We start from the raw sequence: 25,694 nt of genomic DNA on the forward strand, positions 1-25,694 counted from the left end.
CAGAAACAATTGACAGTACAAGAAATAATCACACTTCACCTCACTGTTGATTTGATTCTTGAATGTGCTTGGTGTGTAAAATAATGCAAGCCTATAATAACAGAAGACAGGTAAAAAGATTTCCATTTTCTGTTTTACTAGTCCCTGTCTGGAAGACTAAAAAGATATTTCTGACCTCTAGATATATTTTTTATTTACAACCTACAAAACAGATACAATAGAACAGAATCAAACTGTGACATTTAATTAATATTTGTAAAGCAATAGGACATCAGTAGACAATAAGAATTATATATTTGCCAAGTACACATTTTGTTCTCCACAAAATACATCTGTCAATATTTGAAGGAAATGCAAGATGTCTTTTATTCTGCTCTTGGAATGAACCTATTTCCCTTTATAAAATGTGTTCCATTTTACAGCAATCTTCAGAGATTGGTTCCCCCTATCTTCTTGCTGATTAATGCCTGAAAAATGCTTCTGTGTTTAAAAAAGTGGCACAAATGGGGTGAAGACTGCCCTGAAAATAATCACTTGACAGGCATGTTATTCACATGATACTGATGAAGCCCAGTGTTGTTTTCCTTGGGGTAAAAGGAGCTTCTTCCCTTACCATACAAATAGCATAAAATATGCAAATGAATCTTGCATTCAACAAGTCAAGTATTTTGCATGTTTAATTTACAAGTTAACAAAATTCAAACCATTTTAAAAGCTACAAGCATACCATAAAATAAAAGATATAGCACATGGCAGAAGCTGTACTTTTGCTCATTGATAAATTATTTTCTAGAATTCACATTAACAACCACATTACTGAAGTGCTCTCTAGCCTGCCAGTGTTACAGTTCAAGGTAATATGTGACAGATTTGAACATTCTTAAGGAAGAAAATCTCCAGAGTGTGTAGATGGCAGCTTTGCTCACTGGGAGATTACAGTGGCTTTTATATCAGTTACAAACCTGCAGTTACACTGATAACTTCAAAAGTGGAATATTATATATCATGCTAAAATTCTCCACCAGCCCATTATGTCCTTTCTTTGTTTCTTCTGTGCTTGCTTTCCCCCCCGCTTTTTTTTTTTCTTCATTTAGCTATTGCTGGCTTGCCAGAGATCTTGAACTTGAGAAAGGTTAGACATCACAATGCTGAAGCAGTTTGTGAGCATCAGCAGATTTAGCTTGTAATTTCATTGATCTATGTGGGCTTGCTGTTTGCAAACCAGCTGCTGCACTGTTTCCCCACAGCTACTGATCTGAGTAGCATTGATTTTTTCCCTTACATTAACATAGCATTACTTCTTTAATGGGCATTAAATGACTGGATGTAAATACAAACAGGGCTTCAACAACAAAAGAGGGGGGAAAAAAGCATTGGTTCTTTTTATTTAAAGAACTCTATTAATATTTTTCAGGGAAAAAAATTAAAAGCATGAGTTATTGATCAAGATAAATGCTATTTTTAGTGTTGTAATTTCCCCACATTTCTTTTGCCAAGAAATAATCTTTTTCCCTCACTGTGTTTACTCATAGTCCAAAATGTTGCATTTACAAAGACTGCCTTTTTGCCTCAGCAAAAACGGTAAAATAGATTTTTTTAAGAACCATCATAGAAAGCAACACTAAAGCATCTTCATTGTGCTTATTCTAAAACTAGAATAACCCATTTCAGTTTTGAAGGAGATATCATCAGTTAACTCTCATTATTTAACTATTTAAAAAAAATTAATGGACTTCAGTTTAGACAGTGGATGTGAAATCTGCAGCACACCATGAACAGAGTCTCTCACATATAATATACTTAATATTAAGTCATAGTCTTCCCATATGCTACTTTAGTCCTTTAATGGGTGGTGTTTTACACAATCTTACAGATTCAAAACTCAATGCAGTGTAGAAAAGAGAGTAGGGAAAAAAGTAAAGGAAATTATAAAACCCTGACCAAACACAAACCCCAATCCCCAGAGGCAATTTGCTCAGTCACTTATGAATTAACACAATCCGGGAAGGTGATAGCCAGCAGAGATATCCATACCAGAAGGAGATGCAGGACTGAATGTTGTTCCTACTGACACTTCATGAAGAAGAGACAGGATTGAGAGTGCTGGGAAGTAACAGGCAAGAACTCCCAAAGAACACCAGTGGTGGGTTACAACCTTCTGGGCTGCAGATGACAGTGAGCAGCAGGGTCAGTGCTGTAATTAAGAGCGCCTCAAAAACACAGTCACTCCAGCAAGATCTAACAAGAATGGGATTTACTTTTAAGTATTTATGAAGCAGGATTTTTATCTTTTATGATAAACATAGCTCTTGTTCTGGCCATGCAGCCTGATTGCCCTGAGGAAAAGGTCCAGTGACCTGGCAGATGGGAATTCCTCATTCTTGTAACTCTGACTGCTCCCATACCTAGAGAGAGCAAATCATTCCACATGGGCACTACAGGTTTATCTATTGTATCCTTACTCATAGAGCAGATAAATTATTCACAGTAGAATATAATCATGTAAAATATGGTGCTGGAACTGAAAATAACCCCTAAAACGAGTACCAAAATTTATACTTATCCAAGGTAAAATATATGTGTTGTCAGTCCAACCAATCTCACAGTCTTCTTGACTTGACTAGCTAATATTAATGCCAGTTGTAGCAGATATAATTTCCAAATCATTAAATAATAATATTAAGTAACACTGTCTCCAGTGTAAACTATTAGAGCATCCTACTATTAACCTCTTTACACTTATAGAAGTCTTTCAGTACTAGTTTTTCTCCATCATTTACTCAGTTTTTAGTCTGCTGTGAGATTTTACCCCTTACCTCAGTTATATTTTTCCCTTAATAGTCTTTTGTGAAGGATCATATCAGGAATTTTTTGAAAATCCAAAAAAATTATGTTTACCAGGTCACCCTTATCATCTAATGTATTAACTTTTGCAAGGCACTTTAGCAGGTTAAAGAACTATGCTTTCCCTCTACCAACGTTGTGCAGGTTTGACCCTATTAGGTTATATTTATCCATATACTGAACTATTCTATCCTTAATTAGACTCTCAACCAGTTTCCCCAGAAGCAAGGTGGAGCTCAATGGTCTTAATTCCCAGGATCTCTTTTTGGTCCTGTTTTAACAACAGACACCAGATCAGAAATTTTCCAGCCATCAGCAATCTACATTATCTTCCTGTAAGTGTCTCTTCTATTCTGATGTATAGTCTGCTCTCTGCATTAAATTATTTTCCATTTTTACATGAGTCCACCAAATTACTCAGCACTTCCCTTGAAAAAGACTACAAATTTCACTAGTGCTGCTCTGCCTATTACATATATATATATTTAGCGCAATATATAATAAAGAACAAGGTGAAATTATAGAACTGTTTTTCCATGGTGAGTATGTAAATATAGTTTTAGTTTGATATTTTTTGTTGGTTTTAATTATTTTCCCTCTACAAATACTCAGATGAGCAACTATTCACTTCTTCCTTCAAAGTCATAAAATCAGTTTTGAGGGATTTTGGGGTTTTCTTTTTTTGTGGATAGACATGGACCATCAATCTCAATGGATTATTTTCTACCTTAGTTTTGAGCATTCTTCTTGGACAAAGAGTGGAAAGGAAGGATCAAACTCTAACACCACCATACATAACAACTAGCCACACTCACCAGCCAATACCAATACCAATACCAGGAGTTATTAAAACTGGATTTCATATGAATCCGACAAATGACAGAAAGAAAGAGATTGTGAAAAGGGGTAGATTTGTATTCTGGTCTTGTAGAAGATGTTCTCGGTCTATGCTTTAGGTACACAGGTCTTAATGATCAGGAAATATTGTTGAACACGATTTTTAGTGAAAAAGCATTGAAAATTCCCACTGAAATGTGTACATGGCTAAGTAAAGGTCAGTAAGCTATTGAGTAAACCTGAAGTGCTCACATTAGAGGATTAGAAACTAAGAATTTTCAGCATTCAGTGAAGTCAGTGGATTTTCCTCTAGAATTTGAGACTTACTGTCCCTAGCAGTCAGATCGGAGTTTGAATGGATGAGAAAATTGAAAAGGAACTTTTAGTGAAAATTATGGGTTTGGTTATGAGCCAATATAAAGCCAATATAAAGTCACCAAGTATGAAAGCCCAGGTTTCAAACTATGTCTTGCTTCTACAACAAAACCCAAAGCACATTATCTGCACCTGGGTTTGAATTTCATTGCAAAAATATCACATCACTCTAACTGTAATTATTAAGGCACATTACTGCTGCCTTTGTTTTCCCTTCAGATAGAAGTTTCAGTTTCATCTGTGTTCAGAGATTCTATGTGCTGCACTGTTAAGCACAGATTTCTGCTTAAATTATAATTCTATCAGCTTTAACATATGAAAATAGAACACATTTTAATGTGTGTGTTGAACATTAAATCATTTTTGCTTCAGGGAAACTCTGGTAAACAGTAACTGTCAAAAATTATAATGACACAAAACTAAAATAATAGAAAAATAGTCTGTAACAACAGCTCTTCTAATCATGTTAACAGAAGTTCAGCTCTACATCTTCTAACTATTCCTTTACAGAGGGCAGGAAGGTTGAGTAAGAAAAGCTCAGGTACACAAATTTACACCATTGAACAAGAAATGCTGTAAATTATCTTTGCTACCATTCTTTGCTTGCTCACTGTGAAGTGCACACCAATCACTGTAGGAAAAATGGGACCAAATTAATATATGTATATTTTTGTTGTTACAACAATTAGATTTTCATTCAGAAATTTTAATATTTTTTACATATAAATACTGGAAAATATAAGAATATAATTTAATCCCTGTAAACTGGACTAACTTCTGGAAGTCTGCATTAAGTGAGAAAGAAGCTGATCCAAAGAAATTAAACCACAGCAGAAATATTGACAGGCAGATAGATTGAATTACATGAATATGAGATACATACAGACTTGGAGCAGCTCTGCTTAGATCAATGTCAAATGAATTTCAAGATTACCTTAGTTTGTCTTTTATGGCTCGTTTTATTTTAGATTTTAATTTGAATTAGTAGTATGAAATAAAATCACTATTTATTAACTTTCACTTACAAACAAAAAACATCTAACCAGTAAAAGCTTATCTGAAGTTAAAACCTTCCATTTTATGGAGGCCAGGTAACAATGCAGTTTACTTCTTTCATAACACAAATTATTCAAAAGCAAGAAGTAAAAACTGATCCTTAAATGTTTCCACCTATTAATGTGACATGTAACCGATGTACAGAGGCTGTATGTGTACGGTGAGGTTGTATTGCCCCCTATAGTCACTCTGTGTCATCTGGGAGGGGAGTAGGAAGAGAAAGGGAAGAGTGGGAGAAATTGCCAAAACTACTACACCCTTGGTTTGGAATCATACTTTGGAAAGGGCATGGTGAGGGAACAACGGGCAAACCTTAACAGTGGCATGCAATTCAGGAATTTGAATGCACTATTCTCCAAGCACTTAGAGATGAAATGAAATGTACCCTCAAATTCAGCTTAGAAGACCTCTGCAGCCGCTGTGGTCTGGCTGTGGTTTTGGTACATTTGCTGAATGCTGGTATCTGTGCCCTGGCACTGCCCCAGGGTGCCAGGGTGCCTGCCCTGTGCACTCAGATGCAGGAGGTGGTTGACTTTGGCTCACCAGCAAAGGCAGGAGATCCCACAGGTGATATCTCTTTTCCTCTCAACGGGCACATCTTTGGTGACTGAACATAACAGGGCCATTTAACTCCAAGACACAAAGAACTCTAAAGTTATGCCCAAACTGTGGAGTAAATTGTGGAGTACAGAGACTGCCTGCCCTTTGAAGCAGCTTCAGCACAGAGAACAGAAAGAGAGAGAAAAGACTCTGATAAAGGTTCCTCTTCAGCAGTGGGAGCAAATGCAAGGAGCACAGACCGTTTGTTCATGCTGCCCATGGACACTGAGGTTGCTGCTCTTTCAGGTCTGTGAGCCTGGGTGGAACAGAATATTTCCCAAATCTCTTTAGAACAGTATGTTAGTCTTTGCCACCAGGACAATGTCAAAACTGCATTCCTGGTCTTAGATTTTTCCAGTCAAGCACATCTTTCTTAACTCTGCTGTCAACTGAAAATTGTTATCATTCCATAAAATTAATTAAACCTCAACTGCTATCTTACTACTGCTCTCTTATGAACATAATTATGCACAGTATTCAGTATATCTTTTAATAGGCACAGACACAATGTAACAAAAAGCAATAAATTCTTTGGGATCTCTTAAAAATATCTAATCAACCACTGGTGCTAGTGTGCCAACTTTATCGAAATGGCAAATATTCAATAAACTCAAGATCAATACCATCCTATACACTGTTATCATTATTTTTCTTATTTCTGGGGACACCTTTTCTACTACCATAATTCCAGGCACACCTTTAGCTAGAAAAAGTTAGTGCTGCTCCTAAGAGGTGATAGCTCTCATTTTTGAGTCTCTTACCTCTTTCCCTCTTTTGGCACAAACCTGTTCGTAGTGACACAAGGGACTGACTGGAGAACTTATGCAGCTGAAGTCCTATGCTTTTTTCTTGCCATATTATTTTTAGTTTGGGTCAGTTGTTGAGGCTCACCATGTAGCAGCACAACGACTTGCACAAAGGATAGAAGAAAAATGAATAGTAACAGAAAGTTATGGTAATGACCTAATTTTATAGAAGTGGTATCTTGTGCCAATTGGAGGGGTTTTTTTGTATCTATGCTTTCAAGAATATGACTTGTCCTTAAAATGTCCTTATATTTCATTTGGTCTTATAAAAAATATTAGGAGTGTTCCCATCTATATTCTCTGTCTAGACAGAAACTATAGTCCTGCAAAGTGGAGCTGAACAACTTGTTCAGTTTTTGTGAATATAAGCCCAGGCATAGTCCCATATTAAATCTTTATTTTACTATGATGACTAGAGACTCAATAATGACTAAGCTACTGATGAGATGTGATTGCTGCTTACCCAGCAGATCAATACTGTCTCACTGCCTCCTGATGTGGAGGGGTGTATCCTGATAGTATTCAAATCTTTGATTACCTTACTCTTAACTGCAAGCTCTCTGAAGCAGGATCAGTTTTTTCTTCTATTAATCCTGTAGCCAGCATGAATTCTGCAGCTCATGAAGGCATAAAGTTAAGCAGAAATATCTTCAAAAATAGACCCCCTAAAATTGTCCAGCATTCACCAGAGGTTTCTAATCTAGTTTTCTCACCTAGAAAACTGACCTTATTCTTGTGTTTTTTAGTCTCTTATTTTACTTTTCTTCCATCTTACCTATACTGAAGTACTGTTGCTTACTAGATATCATGGTCTAGTAATTCCGTTAGCATAAACTTCTAATATTTAGGAATTCAGGCTATGCTATTATCTTTGCCCTCTATTTTCTCTCAGATATGATTCTACACAAACATACATACACTCATTCAGCTATTTCACTGATTAGTGGGAAATTCTGTAAGAGTGATTGTTGCTCATCCATTATCTGTTTTCTTTTTGTCTAAATTGCATCAAACATTTTTCTTCAACTGATCATGTCCAAAGGACATACAAACAATATGTTCTGCTACTCAGGAAAATGGGACACTTTCATGGTGCTAGCAGCATTCTGTGCCTTCATGCTAAAGAACCAGAAATCACCGTGTGACACGAGTCTGGCCCCATAAATGTGTAACCAACATTCAGCTGCAGTGCACTACCTAACTGGTGCAGAAGACAACGAGACATTTGGGGAAGCAACATTTCTAAATGCCAAACATACAGAGATGAGCCACTAAATCTTATGAATTATCCATGCAGAGCAGACAGAACATTTGTTTTCAAGGTCAAATGAGAAAGATCCCCTGACCTGTGTGGTAAACTGCACGTTAATACATTTATCCATCTTTGGAATGTAAGGGACAAAGTCAACACAGAGAGAAATGAAGCAGTGGGGTAAGTCTGTCAAGCTACCAAAATCATTATGCCATCTGTTTTACTGGCATTTTTTATGTCTGTGCAGGGCATACCCAATGAAAAATAGACCTCTTATTCAAATTTGAGTTTCTTCCAAACTAGAATGCAGTATCAAATATATTTACATTCTTTGGATAACTCTTAATTGATTTTGTTTTATGTACAGCTTTTTTCATATTCATTTAGTCACCTCAGTCACCTCATAACTAATGCAACAAAAAGTAAAACAAATGAATACTAAATTTCTTAAAGGGAAATTGCTATAGTGTCCCTTAAATTCTTCTGCACTTTTCCCAGCCTTCATCAGGCGGGATACTGAACTGGCATGATCCTATCAAAACAGTGTGGTTTTTATGGCTGTCAACACTAACATTTAAAGGATAGTAATTCAGAAAAGCGAGGTGGTCAATTGATTCCTCCTGAATGCTTGGGACAAACAACACTCAAGTTTGGTTACTATCCTGATGGGCTGTTGAAAAACAGCTCCTTGACGGTTCAAGAGAAGGCAATTGTACTACCAGGGAGCAGCCTAGAGAATGAATACTGACTGGAAATGTCAAGTTTAAACTCTCTAATAGTGCAAAGTATCTCAAAAGTTAATCCAAATCCATCCTAAAGCCCTTTACATTAGCAGAATAGGGCAAAAAGGTCTTATTGGGACTGAAAGAAACACAGTTTCTCTTGCTTTACTCTTGCTTTGCCAGGAAGAATAAATGACTTGGCTCTTTACAGGCCACTGTCCCTGCCTTGCATTTCATCAGCCCCATCATAGGAAAGTCTGAATTTCTGACTATTCCTACTAGCCATTTTTCTTCCTCCTGCAGTCCCAGTGTAAGAGGCAAATTCACCTTTTCCATTCCTCCCACTACAGTATTTCAAAATCTGAGCTGGACCATGCACTCCTGTTAGAGGATTCTACCCAGCAATATAAAGGCTATGACATATGGTATACACAATGTAGAGGTCTATATACATTACAGTTTTTCTTAATCACTGGAATAACATTAGATAAAAATAATTTTGAACATTTGCCTCTCTGATGACTGTAGAGTGGTAGGATCTTGCAACAAATATTTCAGAGTATTCATCACTGTGCTTTTCTGTGCTCTAAATAGGCAGTTAGTTTAATTTCTTATATATCCATGTCATTTTTCTTTCATATTAATATTCTCATATGACAAGTACATTACTTAAAACTGCTGAATTGATTTTCGAGAGGAATCTTAGTTTACATAAATTGTCACATTTCACAAAATTTAAAAAAAAAAAGCCAGATTCAGTTCCATCTCTTGTAAGGAGCACTGAGAAGTACAGTAAAGGAGGAAAAAAAAATTTAAGCTAGCAGAACCAATCATATTGTTTTTACAAGCAGCTGTGAAAAGATAGTCACTAAAAAGACTGATCAAGAAAAAAATCTAGCAGCGTAATATATTTTCTCCTCTGGCTGATTCAAGTTTAGAAACTGAGCACACCCTTTAGAGAAATTTAAACTAAGATAACTGGACTTGTTTTACCACAGGTACAGCATCTCTAGAACCAGTGAAAGATGTCAGTGGTGTGTCTGTCCTGGAGACATTTTCATTCTGGGGACACACATCAGAGAAAGAGAAGCACAAAGTATAACACAACTGATCCAAATTTGTCTAAACTGAAGTATCTACTGAGAGTTTTAGATATACTCAGCACTTTATTGCTGCCTGCAACCAGACTCTACTCATGCAACAGGTTCTGACCCTGTCCTTTCTGGGTCAGAACGATGTGATGTGACTGCAGTAAAATATTTCCTTTTTGTTTCCTATATTGCCCTAGCTGAATCGCCACTAATGTTTACTTCATTGTGAAATCAGCTTTTATTTTATTTTGCCTTTAAATATTGCGTTTCATTCTGATCTCTCCTTTCTTCTCCTTCCCTTCCCTTCCCTTCCCTTCAGTTGCCACTGTCCTATGTCTAACTGCAGTAAAGTATATACTTTAATTTTATGAAGAAATGAATACAGAAATATCCTAATATTCCAACACTTACCTATAACTCTGGGACATCAGCACATGATTGTATTATACAGTGTGCCCATGCCCTGTAAAGCAGTCCAGTTGCTCTTTATTGTGTAGTTCAGCTCTCTTATCTGTTGTGTTTTGTTTGGTCTGATATGATAGTGCAGAATAATAAGAGCATTAAAATTGCATGATCACAGTATTGGAAAAATACCACTGCTGTTGGTCAAGTACTAATGAAAAATGAATGCAATTCCTCACCAAATTTGGACGGCCATTTTAAAAGCAGTCATCTAAAACCAGGCAGTGTTTAGAAATGCATGACTACAATGTTTACCCATGAAGAAAACAGTGTTTCTTTATAATTCCAAAGAACCATATGTCTCCTTTAGTGGATCATACCAGTTTCTTTCGTGGAGGCTAGTAAGGGTCATTAAACACCAATGGGTCTCTGAGTCCTTCTTCAGAGTCAATGACATTGTAGGCTTCACCAGGGATCTCATTTTACTTCTGTACAAGATCTTCAGGGCAAGGGAGGCAAATGAACTATGAAAAACATAATCACCGTTTTTACTGTCACTTTTTTCATCATAAAAATTCCATTTATTTAAATTCCATTAAAAAACACATTTGCCTTCTGAAAGCATAAATATACATTTTTGTCGTAATTTTTCATTTTCTAAAAGAGTTTTTATCATTATTTTGGGGAAAAATATAAAAATTCTTCCTAATATTGCACAAGTTGTTATACAAAGTTTGGGACAAAGCAAGTAATTAACAAAGTAAATTCCTCTAGAATAGTTTCTCAGAGGTGACAGGAAAATATTTCTCAAGCACATGAGGAATTAGCAGTCTAACATTCTTTTTCAGAAGTTACTTCAGCACCAAGGTTCAGCTTTTCAAAAGTACCTGGGCCTTCAACTCACATTTTTAATTTAAGAGAGTTAGACACTCAAAACCTATGAGGATCTAGAATTCAGGATGAAAAGCCTTATAGAAAGTCAAGGGGATTTGAGTTATCAAAGGCCAGATTTTTTAAAAAGTATTTGAGGAACTAAGAGGCAGAGATAGGTGCCTAGCTGATTTTTTTTCAAAGTAGAGCGAAGAAGGGTTAAGTCCCTGACACTCCCTGAGATTAGTGTGTTCTTAGAAAGTGCTAACTACACCTTTGGATCTAAATACCTTTTAAAAAATTTTCCTTGAACTGGTTTTGAAAGTGGTTTTATCATCTGAATGCAAAGATTTATCCTATGCTTAATTCCTGACCTCACAAAGATTGCCATAGACCTGCTTTACACAGCCATTTTTGTGTCATAATCTTGATGGAAATGGACAGAATTAAAAAACAAAATCTCATTTGAACAAAATTTAGTTGGCATTTGGATCCAGAAGTTCATAAATTTTGAGAGCTGAAAATAACAGGGAGTTCTGCTCCAATGTGATCATACTTGGAAGAGCTGTTAGACCCTGAGCATGTTCAGCTTCAAGAATTCATCCTGTATATGCTAAGCAGCCCACAGCACCAGCATGTCTGCATGAAATCATACTGTTAGCAGTGCCACAGTCTCACAATATGAATGACTAACTTCCTTTCACCGTGTTTGCCACAGCTGGGAAGAAGATGAGGGGTACAATGTACAAGGAATTTCAATACAATGCAAATCTGGCAAGATGCAGTCTCAGATTTTGATTTCTCAGGAAGCATAATTTTTTTCTGGTTGCATTATACCATGGTTATCTGCAGCTCTATTTTTTTAGCCAATTTATTTCTTGATTTTATAATTTTCTCATATAATTTTCTTATCTAAATATAAATTTCCCTGTAAGAGTTCTCAGTATTCACCCTTTAAAATGAATCCACTCTTTAGTACTGAAGACATTAGTTCCTTCTTGAGTCGTGTCTGATTTTTTTTCTGTACTGACTGGCTTCTTAACACAGTGCCTGATGGTAAGCTTTGTCAAGAGATGCTGAGATATAAAGAACAACAGGTTACCTCATAATCTCTTCTTGTTAATGCTTGTTCTGGAGAGCACCTGCTGTCTTTAAAAGAGATTTGAGTGACCCAAGATTAAGAAGTCTCCCTACAACAATTACTGTTCTTATCACTGAAGAATACTCATACCAATGTGACATCTTCCTGATGGTTTCAAATTCACAGACTGAGGCAGAGATAAGAGTCAAAGAACCACACAGTGTGCAATTATAAGTAGACATCAAACCAGTCCAGTACAATTCCATTTTGGAGAAGAGTAACACTATTAGGCTAATTGATTTCTGCCTGGAAAATAGCTATTAGGAAAAAACACCCTCTGATTTCATTTAAAGAAATTTTAAAATGCAGTGGTGCCTAGAGTATTTCTAATCCCCTTTCTGGATCAGCCTTACTGGGCAAATAGCATAAGGGGCACAGGGAAACTAAATGGATCACACAACCTAACATCAGAAGTGATTCAGAGAAGACATTAAATCTTGAGAGTACAACAGACTATTCCTTGCTACCTCTTTGGTTTGAAATACACAAAAGTATGGGCTTCTGTTCTACTGAAGTCAAATTTGTGATATAAATAAAGGATTACCTGCCATGACACCCATCATACTATGTCCCTTGCTTCTCAAAACATTTTTATAACCCTGTTTAACCACTGAGCTCCTATCACGATCACATGTGCATTGACAGAATTTGTTAAAGTTGTTTTTTTGAAACATTATCAAAAGTAATCAATATTTCGAAAATTGATATGGGAGGATGACATTTTCAAGAAGATTCTACCCATTGTACCCACTGAATCCACCCATCTTTGCTTCTTTTCAGCACTCTAGGTACAGAAATAGGACATGAACTATAATTGTATAATCCTCTTCCTCCCTCAACTCAGGATCTTAGAAATGATGTCTTTAAGAAATACAGAAAAAAAGAAAACCAAACCTATATATCAAAAAGTACTCTTTCATACTAACTAAGAACATTAACTTGCTGGGAACGCTCCTTTCTCAATTCTGAGGGCATGTTGAGGTCTCCAGATGACCAGTCTTCTAGGTTAGAGCAGTAATGTCTACACCATCTAATTCGTTTACATGTTATATGAAGCGAAATGGAATTGACCTAATTTTATTTCCAAGCAAAGAAAAATCAGCTAGCAAAACTCATAGACTGGTTAGAAACAGAAATTAATTATTTCAAATCAGATGCAAATGATAGGTTTGCCAGAAGAAATAAGTAACACAAGGCAACAGTGAGAAAGGGCAATTGAAGATTGGCATCCCGGATTCTCCGTGATGGAAAGCCAAGATGACAGTCTGGTACAGCTGAAGAAAGTTTTGGTTGTCCCAAGTCAAGGAAGCAAAATGATCTGACATTGATTTACTTTTGCTTGGCTCTGTTTAGGATACCTCCAGTGAAAAAGAATACAGTTCACTGCTTATAACATCTCTATTTAAAAATGCATTAGAATATTTTTGCTAATAATATTTTTGCTATTTTCATGCTAATAATAAAACTTGAAGGATAATCTCAATATAACTTCAGAGTACATTTTCACAGCTGTCTTCCTGACTGTAGAACACCTGATATCCATTGATTATATCCTCAATGGTAAGAAAAAGAGCACAAACAGCAACCAAATTAATTAGTAAGCTGCAGCATGCTGCCAAAAGCAGGGATGGCTAAACGTTCACTTTATTGGGGTCTATGCATCTACCATGACAATGAACATTATGTTTCCAGCACTGCAGAAATTGTGTCAGCTACACTGAAATCCCCAGTGATATATGGTGATCTACTGAAACAGACAGAGACAAGAAAGTAGACTTCTGTTTGTAGGGATTGGACGCAGAAATCCAGACTCTTCCAGTGATCCATAGCCCAGTTATTATACAACAAACCCCACTGGCTCCTTCACAGCTTGCTCAGCTGTTGTGCCACTATGTAGTTAAGAAGTCTTTAATCTTCAGGCTGACATAGGCGCAATGAGTCTACAGACTAAAATTTCATACACAATTTGGCTGAGAGCTAATTACTGCCTGTTATTCCAGCTACTTTCCTCTGAGTGGAAGAGTGGGGGGACAAAATCAAATGCACTGCTTTTACTGCCTCATTCCTTGTGCTGTGAACTGCAACTGTGAAAACAGTACAAAAATAAAGCTATTTCTATGTTTCAAGAGTATGAAAGATTGTCAGATAGTCATAAAATGCTGCTGGTCAAGATGTATCCCTCAAGATATGGGCTTAATTTACTCCAGATTAAAATTCTATTCTCCAGGTTCCAGTTGAGGAAATATTTTTACAATCATTTCCTGTGAAATGTGCATTTTCAGATCTAAGCAACAGTCCCTAAAATGGGACTTTGTGATACTGGAAATGAGTCCACTAAAGGTAATTAGGATACAAAGCTTTATGCTCTTGTGTGTAACTCTTGAACTCCAGTGGGACTGTTCAGATTGTGCAAAGTGAGAAACATGAATGAGTATTTGCAGGATGAGGGACTTAGCATAACATCACTAATACCATCACAATGTGCTATTTAAAATTCAAACAAGCATAAAGATTATTCTAAGTGAAAACTGTTGTTCATTAAGTATAATGGATCAAACAGAATGAAGCAAATAAGACAAGGGAACCAGAAAAAAACAACAGTAAAATCAAAGCATGCAGACATGTATATAGCATGGTTTACCAAAGGTAAAAGAAAATACAAACAAGCAAGGAGATAATGTGTTTCAAAATTCAATAGTCATGGAGAAAACATGAATTAATAAGGAAAATTATGTCTTCAAAAAGTAGTATTTGTGATGTACAAGATATTTAAGCCAAATTCATACATATATATGTTTTTTAAATGGCAAATCACAGCTTTCAACAACAAAAAGCTTTTTCATAATCAGAGAATGGTATAAGAAATGTTCTCAATGAAACAGTTGCACTGTCTTCTGTCACAATATCCTTTGATGAAAAATTGTGCTTCAAAGCGAGAGCCAAGTTAGTTCAGATTCTTATTCTGAATTCCCCCATAGGAATCCATACCTTTCTTTTTCTTCTGACTGTAGGTAGACCCTGAGGAGTTAGGAGCCCATGAATAAAGCCCACCTTTTCCAACTTCTTTCCTATGTAATATTTTTCTGTATAATGCAGCTATTTATTGGACACTGATTTAAGTACTTCCATATATTTATTTATTTCAATTTGGAAAAGGACAACCATTTTGGCATATTTTTTCAGGTAAACAGTGGGTTTCAGCATATCTCATCATGCATTCATCTTCACCACTATTTCTTTAAAAAAATAAAAAACTATAGCTTTTGCAGGAGATTTCATTTATTTCCAGATAATCCATTAACAGTTCTTCCACACTGTACACTTGAAAACTGCTTTGCATCTGTATGCTATTTCCTCCCCAGTTTTTATTCTCACTGTCTGACTAAATCAACTGAACTCAGTCCAAACAATTTTCTAAAGGATGTTGAATTATAAAATAAACTCATTTGTGCATCATAGGAAACTTATCCTATGAGAGCCTCCTTTACACATCAGCCTCACCTTTTCCAACCTTAAAAAATATCTTTGGAATCAGATTTGCAGTTATATGAGTTGCATATACTTTTGATATTCAACTAGTTACAATTTTGCTGCCTATCTCACCATAGTTTTAGGTAACTTACAAATTTCAGAAAGGTCAGATTCACTAGAAAGCAAGTAGATAAGAAGATAAGAACATAATCATGCTGCTCTAAAAGTCCATTTTGTAGCTATACCATTAAAGTTATCTGAATTCTCACTGCCTTCTCTCAGGAAGAACATGAGTGACAGTATTGAGAAGACACTACGTCCTGAGCACTATTTCTGAGCTAGGGTCACTTTGGAATAGCTCTGATTTTCAGAGCAGAATGCCAGAGCTCTGGCAGAGACACACCGTTGAGCTACCAGAACCCTTGGTCTGACTCAGCACAGCAGCTCCCATGTGTTTTAATAAATGAAGCTGGTCTCCAGAAATGACCAGAAGAAACTTCCTATTCATTTATCACATTGCTTCCTCACATGCATTCAGCTTCATTCTTGAGGCAGTGGCCAGCCATGGCTGACTGGGCCCCTGGCTATTCTAAATTATACCAGGGCTAAGAACACTGTAAATCAGGCAGGAAACTTTAAAGCCACCTTTGGCCACAACGACCATCAATCCTTTCTCCCTATTAGTCACAACTGGAATCCAGCCCAAATGTCTGCAGTCTTAAGCAAGATACCATCTCTTCTGATATGAGTCTGAGTTTCCCTCAGACTTAAACTAGTCCAGTGACAAAACAGCTTTCCTCTCCCACAAGCTATGGAGGTGAGAAAAAAAAGGGAGAAACAGGAGGTTTTCCATAAAAGAGAATTTATATGCAAAAACTGTGCTCCTGTTACAACCAGCAGTCTACAGTAGAATATTTTTAGGATACTGATAATTCTGGCTTAGTTCCACAAAATAAACGGTAGAGCTGCCTCAATTTAATTACCACCCCATGAAGAAATCTGACAGCTCCAATGCAGTGCTTAGTAAGCATTTTACCTCAGACAGCTTGAAGATGTATTGTAGAACTGAAATTACAATACATACCATGACTTGTTCTGTCATCCTACTTTGGGAATGCAGCATGCATGTCTCTATAATGAGCTGTCTGATATTCACCCACTTCACCTGTAGCAAACAGGAGTAAAACATTAAGTAACCATAAGTTGGCATATTAGTTGAATGCAAACTAAGATACTTATTTTTGGCAGATGGCTTCAGATTATTCTAACTAGCTATACAAGTTCAATACATAATTTACTTATATTTACATTTTGAAAACATTTCAATATTTCTAAATTATTAATTATTACAAGCTGGGGAAAAAAAAAACTCAAGCCAAAACCAAACAACCCAGAAACTCTGTTCTCTTCTCCTTCCTACATTTCTGCTTACAAAATTCCTGGAAAGTATTTTAGGGACATAATTCCTACTATGTCTAGCACATGATAAAATATGAATAACTTAAGAACACATATGTGCTTCCTACTAAGAAAATTAACTCTGCAAGAAAAACTTTTCTCTGCTACAATCAAAAACTAAAGAAGAAAAACAACATATTAAAACCAAAAAGTAATAAGACACTTTTTTAAGCTTATACTAATTCTGTTTTGCCTTATTTGGTAAATAAAAGTTTTTATGCTTAAAAGTATATGCTAGTCTGCACTTCTGTATCACGAAATTATGTACCTTTATTAAAAACCTAAACAAGGGATTCATCTTTTGATTGAAATTTATTTATTCATATGAAGTCTTACAGAGAAAATTGAGAAGCTTTACTTTCTATTTAATTATGCCATTACATCACAATTGGACTGTGCCACCCTTCCTCTGGCTAAGCAATTTTTAGGAAGTGTGTGGAAAAGCAGTTAAGCCCAGACTAAATATTAAAACACCCACCTCAAGGAACTATTCATATTTATAAGAAGGCCCACCTAAAGCATCCAAAAATCAATTCTTTTTCACTTAATTAATCACTGACTTAACACCACTGTGATTTAAGTGTCATAGACTGAATAATGCTTAATGCCATCTCAGAAGCCAGGAATTGTGGAAAAGAACTGAGATGATTCTTCTGTTTCCTGCTTGGATTCTAAGAAAAAGTCATTGCAATAAACACAGGTACAAAAAAAAGTTTCAGATTATATTAGAAACCTTGGAGTCCACATCATACTACTATGACACTATACAGTACCAGGATTACAATCAGTGCTCATGAGTTTAGGAAATTATTTGGAAAGTAATTTAAAATTTAGGATTGGAATATCTTTATAAGCAGCAAAATACCAACAATTTGTGATATGATATGTTCATTTCCACTTGGTCTTCCTTTTTCTGTTTACTGCACCTATGTTTGTTTAAGACAGCACCACTTTCCTTGAGATTGTCTCCAAACAAGTAATCAGATACTCAAAAATAATTGTGCAGATCATACACCAGAAAAAATTTCTAGCATTGTATACTTAGCTGTTTCTGAAGACCAACCCCTCTCTAAGACAGCTCAGGTTAAGAACCTAAAAGCCAAAAGGTCAAGAATCCTAAAATGTTGAACTCAAACAAGGCAAGCTAGATTGATTACACAAAAAAACTGATGCCTAAACGTCATAAGATGATCAATCCATTTAAAATTTCAACTATACTTGAGAAAATCACTTGCTATTTGATTTTTTTTATTATTTTTTTTAAAATAAGTGGAAACATCTGCAAGACAAAATATAGTTTTGATTTGCCAAATGTTGGCTCCCTTACAAACCCTGTGTACAATTAATTGGATTTGCATCTTACCCATTATTTTGTGTATGAACTGTTTTTCGAACATTATTTTCTTTCTCTTACACAATTTATTGCTCTTTCAAAAATAGAAATGTTCCATCACCTTTCTTCAGGCTGACAGGGTTACAGAAAACAGAAGTACCTCAGGATTCTGAAAGCACTTCCCAGTCACTATTACTTGAGTTTGAGTACAAGAGTTTTAACTCTCAAAGAGGCATGATGTCCAAAAAGAAACAATACTGTGAAAAAAGATGAAAAATTTTAGATTACTTTCACAGGCTCTTATTCCACAATGGAGAAAATATCCACATTGTAGCCAGGTTTCTTTGAAAAGAATATTTTCCTTTTATACAGAGATAAAAAGCAAAGCTTTCAGGTCAGATGCTATAGGGGAAAAGAGCTAATGTCTCCCTGCTTTGATGTTACAAGTAGTGCCTCGTTACAGAAGTGTATTAGAGCTACCAGTAAACTGAGATGGCATATTTAATAACCAGTTTCAGTATGGGTGGCATATGGATCATTCTGTACATAACACAGCAAGCAGTCATATGCATTACCAACAATACACAGACCTTTAACATGTTTACATTTCTTTAAAATATGGCATAGCTAAAAGGTAATTTTTGATTTATAGATCCTGTAGGAAGACTTCTTAAAGGTGTATCTGTAACAACTATGGACAGCAAACTAGGATTAAGAGTTCCTCTCTGGGTGACAAGTAGCACATATAATGGGGTTTGTGCTGGTGTGTAATATCTGGAAACAGCACTTTTCAGTCTGTGAGTACTCAACACAACAGTGATTAATGATATTTGGTGCCTCATTGGCTTTTGAAGCTGAAGGACTGCAGGTTCGAGCAACCAGCCCAAAACAGCGTGGTCTGGTGCACTTGTCTTCTACAGATTCCTGGGAGCTGAAGGACCAAATGCACCAGTTTGTATTGGTCCTAATGCATCAGTGCCTCTAATGGAGCAATTTACCTATTAACTTTTGGAACAGCATATCTCAAAATCAGAATATGCTAGAAGGGCATCAATAAATATTACCTTCAAAATCAACCAGAATTATTAATTAAACTTTCAGTGTTATGTAGCACCAAGCTGTATAACAGTAAGAAATACCCTTAGGGGAAAAATAAACAAACCACAAATATTTTTTACTTACTTTTTTTTGTACCCATGTAAATTGAAAATTGGTAGGACTACTAATTCTCAAATTATCAAAAGTAATATTTATTCTCTTAAGTATTTTATGTCCTCCAACAGACCACTACATACCATAAAGCATAATTTCTGATTGAGTTTTCTATAATTAGGGAAATTTTGTTTGTTTGGATATTATTAGTGAAATGCAAATTGCTGGGTGAGACTACTGATTATGCAAATATGAAAATTACATTAATACTATTTATATACCCTGTAGTTTGAGCATTGCTTAATAGACAGAGAGATTGTTCACCAAAATCTCTCAAAGATCTCAGGTAATCAGAAAGCTGAAATGCAATGACGCTACATTTGAACCACGGGTAGATAAACCCTAGCAACTTTACTTTTGCATACAGGAACTTCTGTAACAGCTCTAGATTTCAGCCAGAATTGAGCCACAAAAAGGATAATAGGGGTTTGTGAAGGAATTTCAGTCTATGCAGGAAAGATGGAAAAGACTCAAAAGAAATGGAAAACCAGTAAAAATTCTGGGAATGGGAAAATGAAAAGGAACATGAGTTCAGGGGAAAGCTAAGAAAAAAGGGAATAAAAAAAAAGCTAAATATATGAGGAGTGTGGATAAAGAAAGAAAACTGCAAAAAATAAAAAATGGGGAACCTTAAATAGAGAGGAACAAGGGAAATACCAGCTTCACTAAATGTTTCCTGGTACAGCAGCAAAGAAACAAATCACTCTCCCTATAGGTTCAGGTACCTGCCACAAAAAGTCCAGGAGGAGTTTTTGAGCCTGATTATTCTTAACAGATTTCCAAATTACATTTTTTGCTTTGTAAGTTTTATTTATAAAGATATTTAAGATGAATGATTCACTGGAAACATTGGAGAGCACAACGTCCTAAATAACCACAGCTTTTCTAGACTTGGTTTCCACACAGGTAAGATAGGTTTTAACTGATGATACTGACTTTCTCTCTGATGGAAGATACACCTCCAAAAGCATAGGTGTCTGAAGGGTGTTCATCTTCCTGTTCCTCCCACTGTAAATCCACTGTGCCTTCTGAGGTCGTATCAACTCTTCGCCACTTAGACATAAACATGTGCTGTAGGGAACATAGGTGCAGCAGAAAAGGCTAACAAGCCCCACTGCAATATTGTCAGAGTGTTGTAAACTGGGACCCAAACCCACAGCAGCTATAATCATCTCTCGAGGTGCCTCAGAGCTCTTGACAAGGAAAACAACAAAAAATGTAGATCTGCTTTTTCAGTGGAAGGTATGACACACAAAGATTACATTTTCTTTCTCTTAAATGATTGGAAGTGACGATGTTGTGATGGACCACGTCTCTTTTTCTGTTTCAACAACTGTTCTGGAAATCTCATATTTTCCAGACATTTATAGGCTCCCACCTTAATAACACAATTGTGAAACTCTTTAAAAACTCTCGGCTCTGATATGCCAGTTTTTCCATCCTGTCTCCACACCAATTTCTGCCTTACTGCTGAAGGCTCTGTAACGGCAGGTGAGTTCCCTAATCCCTTTTTCTTTTCAAACATTAGCGTAACTCTACTCCGTCTAGATCAGAATGCTTTTTAGATTCATTTTCTCCCCTTTCTTTTGGAGAGCTCCCATTCTAGCTCCCATAGCAGGACCAGAAGGAGCAGGTGAGGGTTTCCAGGTGGGAAGTAACCAGGGTGATTTTTGTGTGCAACTCATAGCAAGGTAGGGTGCAGCCATAGCGATCCCTAGCAGGTTGGTATGCTTCCTCCCCCCAGAACACTTCTTTTTTGCCCTTGTTTGTTCTTCAATAATGAATCACTGGGAACAAAGACCATCCAGTGCATGTGCTTAAGGAAAAAATAAACAAACAAATGAAAAATCTCTACTGCTACCAAGAAATAGTGATGAGGCTTTTCTTTAGAAAGCTATGTGACTTATAAACAATATATGACTGCCATGTGCTAAAAAGGAACAAGGTCTCTAGTGAGAAAGAAACGAAGTGTTATTCTTAAAAGACAAAGTCAGGAGATACAAAAGGGCATACATCATTTCCCTCTGAAATTGTATGATAAAATGACAGCAAAAATCAGCTTAGAAGCAATATGTGAACTAGCCTTCTGTGCCTCCTGCTCTCTTCCTTCCAAGACTAAATGGATCTGTGTCTCTCTTTTGTCACATTGTTGTAACTTTCATTCAGTCTCCCCACTTCACCTTGACCGCATCTGAACAGTGACAATATGTTTCTTGTTCTTCACACTTTTCCCAGCAAGGATCACTGACAGCCTCTTACTTTGTATTTTCTCGGCTTTTCAGGCAGGGATTTTTTTTTCCTTCTTTTTCCCCCAGCCATCATCATTGCTATTTAGAGAGAATTTGGTTCAATTTCCATTTTAAACATGAAATGTTTGAATTAGCTCATAATGTCTCCCAGCTTGCAGAGGAAAGAGCTGGTCTTTAAAAATGAAAAAATAAAGTTTCATTTTTCACAAAATAAAAAATGAAAAGCTGCAGAATAATCTTAAATCATTTTATACTGCACATAGAACTTCAAAATAATGAGAGCTCTTCAATTTGGAAATGATTGGGGTTCTAGGCATATGAATCAGAGAGAGCTGTAAAATTATTAGTACACGGCAACATCTTTCATAAGCACTTCAATTCAGAGGTGATCAAAGATTCTGGACTTGCAGAGCAATTTACTTGGCATTTGCAGGAAAGCCTCACTCTTTCAAACTGAAGCACTCTTAACACTATGAAGAACTTCAATAATTTTAAATTGGCGTGTACCATACATGCCTAGAAATCCAATTCAGGTTTTAAATAAAAACACTGTAACTTCAGAAGTATAAAGAGCCCACCCACAACAGAACAGGCATTTTAGCCTTCCCAACTCAGCTGTTATTTCTCCTATCCTAGGTTTTCTGGCCTGAGGAGTTGCCGAAAACAGAGGTGAGTGAGGGATTTTTTCTTTTTATCCTTGCCTTCTGATTATCTATGAATATTTTCCTAAACTCAGTAAACTTCTGGACAGCCTTAGTTTACAAGCTGATTTTCAAGGTGCAAATGCTAGTTTTAAAAAGTTTTAAATACTTTAAATTAAATACAGAAGGCAATGTTTAAGCCAAATCAAAGATGCAATACTTTTCCAACCAAACCTTTAATTATGATGACTTTAAGTTTGCAAATTCTATATATATATAAAATTTGGCTGAGTTTAGTCTTGCAAATAGCTTAGGTTTGCAAATAGCTGTTCTTAAGGGAAACACAGAGTACACAGAGCTTTGAAACAATATTGATAGAACAAGAAAATAAAATTCAGTCTAAATTTTAAAAATTTAATTTAAAAATGTAATTTTTAAGTCCCCTGATCAAGACAGGTCTTGTGTTGACCCAGTAGGTACTTTGCTTCCATGCAAGATATCTTGCTATGTAAAACAGACTCCTGTCACCAGCAAACTTGTGATGCCTCTCAGTTTTGCATAGCATGCAACCACCTTTCCAATCACACTGGCCAAACCAGAAACCCTTCATTGTGGGTGGTCACATAAGGGCTACAGTCTATAGAAACTCAAAGGTGTTTTCCTTATTGATACAGAGGCAGGACAGTGTGAGACATACATGAGGCAGCCAGTGATATTTGAGGTATGATGATGTTTCGACATTGAGTTCTGAAAGTATTCTATTCAGTTCTAACCAGGTGCTAGAAAGACATCAACACAAATTTGAATAGACCTTGATAATGCTGGGGACAAATGGTGCACCAGAAACAAGCAAGTGGAGGGAATCCATCAGATTAGGTAACCCCAAATATCTCCTTCAGGCTTTAAAATCACACAAAAGTCGTTTTGGTTTCATGCAGGTGATGCAGTGATGGATGGAAAAGACCCAGACAGCACAATCAACTTCTGTCACAAATGGATAAGACTTGCTGCCGTTATTTTAGATTTTACCACCTGTAAGTAGCTTCTCCCATGTACAGCATCCCAAAATAATTTTATTTGGGAGGGAACTTCTGGAAGTCATCTGGTTCAACCTCTAATTCAACAGAGAACCAGCACAGATCAGGTTGCTCAGGATTTTGTACAGTCAATATCTGAATATCTCCAAGGATGTGTTTTTATAAATCACTAATACTTCATGTTGTTCATCCGTTAACTTACAGTATCCTAAAATTAGGAAATTTGAAATTTTCTACCTGAGACATTGATAGTCAGGTCGGTTTCTAGGGATAGGACATATCTGTGGCCTACTGGACAGCCAGGGAAAGGAGCAGTCTGAGTTTTCTCAGGCTGCTCCTTTCCCTGGCTGTCCAGTATACCACACGTATCTATGAAATATTAATGTGATATAAACCAATGCAGGGGCCCTTGAATGTTTTTAGTTCTACCAGAGTTCATGTGATCTAAGATAAGAATTCTGTTCTGTTCCCCATGGGTTATAGCTTAGCCTCAAGACTTAGTGGATGTGTGACTTCGTGTGAATTTAGTGGAGACTATGATGTCTATAAACCCTTACAAAATCTCACACAAAAAAAAAGGTATTAGTAGGTTTCTACCTCAAACTATGCCAGGCTCACTGTCAGACAGCAAAAGTGCTTACAAATATCCATCATAATGTTCTCAGGCTTATAAAACTAATTTAACCCCTTGTGGTGCAGACTGACAGGAGCTAGTACTGAATGTTTTTAAAGAATGCATCCTCTTTTCCTAAAAATATAAAATGACACTAAACCTCTCCAGAATCTTTTAAATAATGAAACCTGAAGTATCTGTAACTGGACAAATGTGTGACAAAGCTTGAGGACCGAACCACAACTGTTGGACACAACATTGTATGTTTCAGATTAATCTTAATTATTTCCTACCAGATTTGACTTTCCTTTCCTACGTATGCTATATGTGAAGTATGAAAGCAAATTCGCTTTGTAAATGTTAGGATAAGAACTCTAGTCATAGCTTCAAGTGGGAAACTGTCTAAGTGTTCACTATTAGATCTAGATCCAGTCAGAAAACAATGAGACCAATAAACACATATTTCCCAATGCCTAAATTCTTCACAATTTTATCTACTGTCTTAAACGACATTTAAAAATGTTTTATTTCAGGAAAAAAACAATTTAGCTTACAATAGCATTTAACTTTGATGCTTATGCATTGAAATAAACCATATGGGAGAGAAATGTGTTCCTACCTTCCATGAAGCTGATGTTCAGCACTGTTCTGTAAGACAAGGTTGTTCAAATAAAAGAGAAAATTAGTTAATGCTACTACAACTATTTTGTGTAGTAGCGAGATGACTCCTATAATTTTTAAGCCAAAATCTCAAAATTTTCATGACATAACAAAAATCTAGAACTCTTAATCTATAGATAATATTTCACCCTCTTCAGTGTTGAGGATTATTGTTATGCTTTGAGCAGTTTAATCCAGTAATTAAGAATTCCCTTTATACACCCAGAAACTATCTGAAATCAGCTGCCTTCAGCCTCTCCAAATGCCTCAGGCTAGGAGGAAAAAAAGGTAAATAAGGTCAGAAAAAGCATATAAGCTCAATAAGCTCTAATAATAACTTCATAGATTTCCCTTTAGGATTCACCTCAACCTCTTAATATATTTTAAAAACCAGCCTGTCTAATGTCCTAAAATTTGAAAATGTGGTAACAAATTTTTTTAAATACCATTTCTCAATACTAATTTGAGAAGATTTTGGATGAAGAAGAATGGTTTTCCAAGTCAAAACCAGCAGCTTTCATTTGGTTTTGCTGTATTTTTTTTTTTAAAAAAGCACTCCTTTTGTTGTTGTTGTTGTTGTTTCCATGCTTGAGACAAAAAAAAAAAAAAAAAAAAAAGAGAATGTCTTAAAAGACTGGAAAAAAATTAAAATGAGGCTGCAGATCTTCACAATTAATTAATTTGATGAGTTGTCCCCCCACAAATAAATAGTCCTTAAGACATAAGCAATGAAAATTGTTTTCCTTTCTATGTGGAGAATGTAGTCCCCTGTTTACCTGATCCACCCATCAGATAACAAGAGAATTGTGAAGAAGGAAGGATTGTGGTTTGGTGGGACTACCTGGAGAGAACAGTTCAGAATGGGAGACGAGCTGAAAAGGGTTTTCCACATATCCCCTCGGTGCAGAGGCTGTTGAATGCTTCCTCTGCTCTCATATACCAGAGCTACAATAAAGGCATCAGCATAAACCAAGGCTTACTGTGCTGAGACTTTGTGTTTCTCTAAGGACTAAATTCATCTTGA

At 36.1% G+C, this 25,694-nt stretch overlaps 1 protein-coding gene across 49 annotated transcripts in view; it reads right to left on the reverse strand.

The window, feature by feature from the left end:
• Nucleotides 1-25,694, reverse strand: part of LOC148224426 (uncharacterized) — a 227,952-nt gene that overhangs the window by 51,616 nt on the left and 150,642 nt on the right. For 25 of the 49 annotated variants that reach the window (XR_015802575.1, XR_015802574.1, XR_015802572.1 and 22 more), the window contains 2 exons: nucleotides 16,552-16,632; nucleotides 10,366-10,509 (listed from right to left, as the gene is read on the reverse strand). The exons of 7 other annotated variants lie outside the window; for them this stretch is intronic. Coding sequence is in view for 30 of the 42 variants with exons in the window: in XM_088162010.1 (XP_088018136.1) it covers nucleotides 10,366-10,466 (101 nt within the window). In the remaining 12 variants the exon portion in view is untranslated. Of the gene's footprint in view, nucleotides 1-250; nucleotides 2,164-10,365; nucleotides 10,510-16,551; nucleotides 16,633-24,629; nucleotides 24,659-25,694 lie in introns of those variants that run through there. 17 more of the 49 variants (XR_015802571.1, XR_015802587.1, XR_015802581.1 and 14 more) reach the window with 5 other exon arrangements.

Source organism: Sturnus vulgaris, chromosome 3 (assembly GCF_052056855.1).
Source record: "Sturnus vulgaris isolate bStuVul1 chromosome 3, bStuVul1.hap1, whole genome shotgun sequence".
Taxonomy (NCBI): domain Eukaryota; kingdom Metazoa; phylum Chordata; class Aves; order Passeriformes; family Sturnidae; genus Sturnus; species Sturnus vulgaris.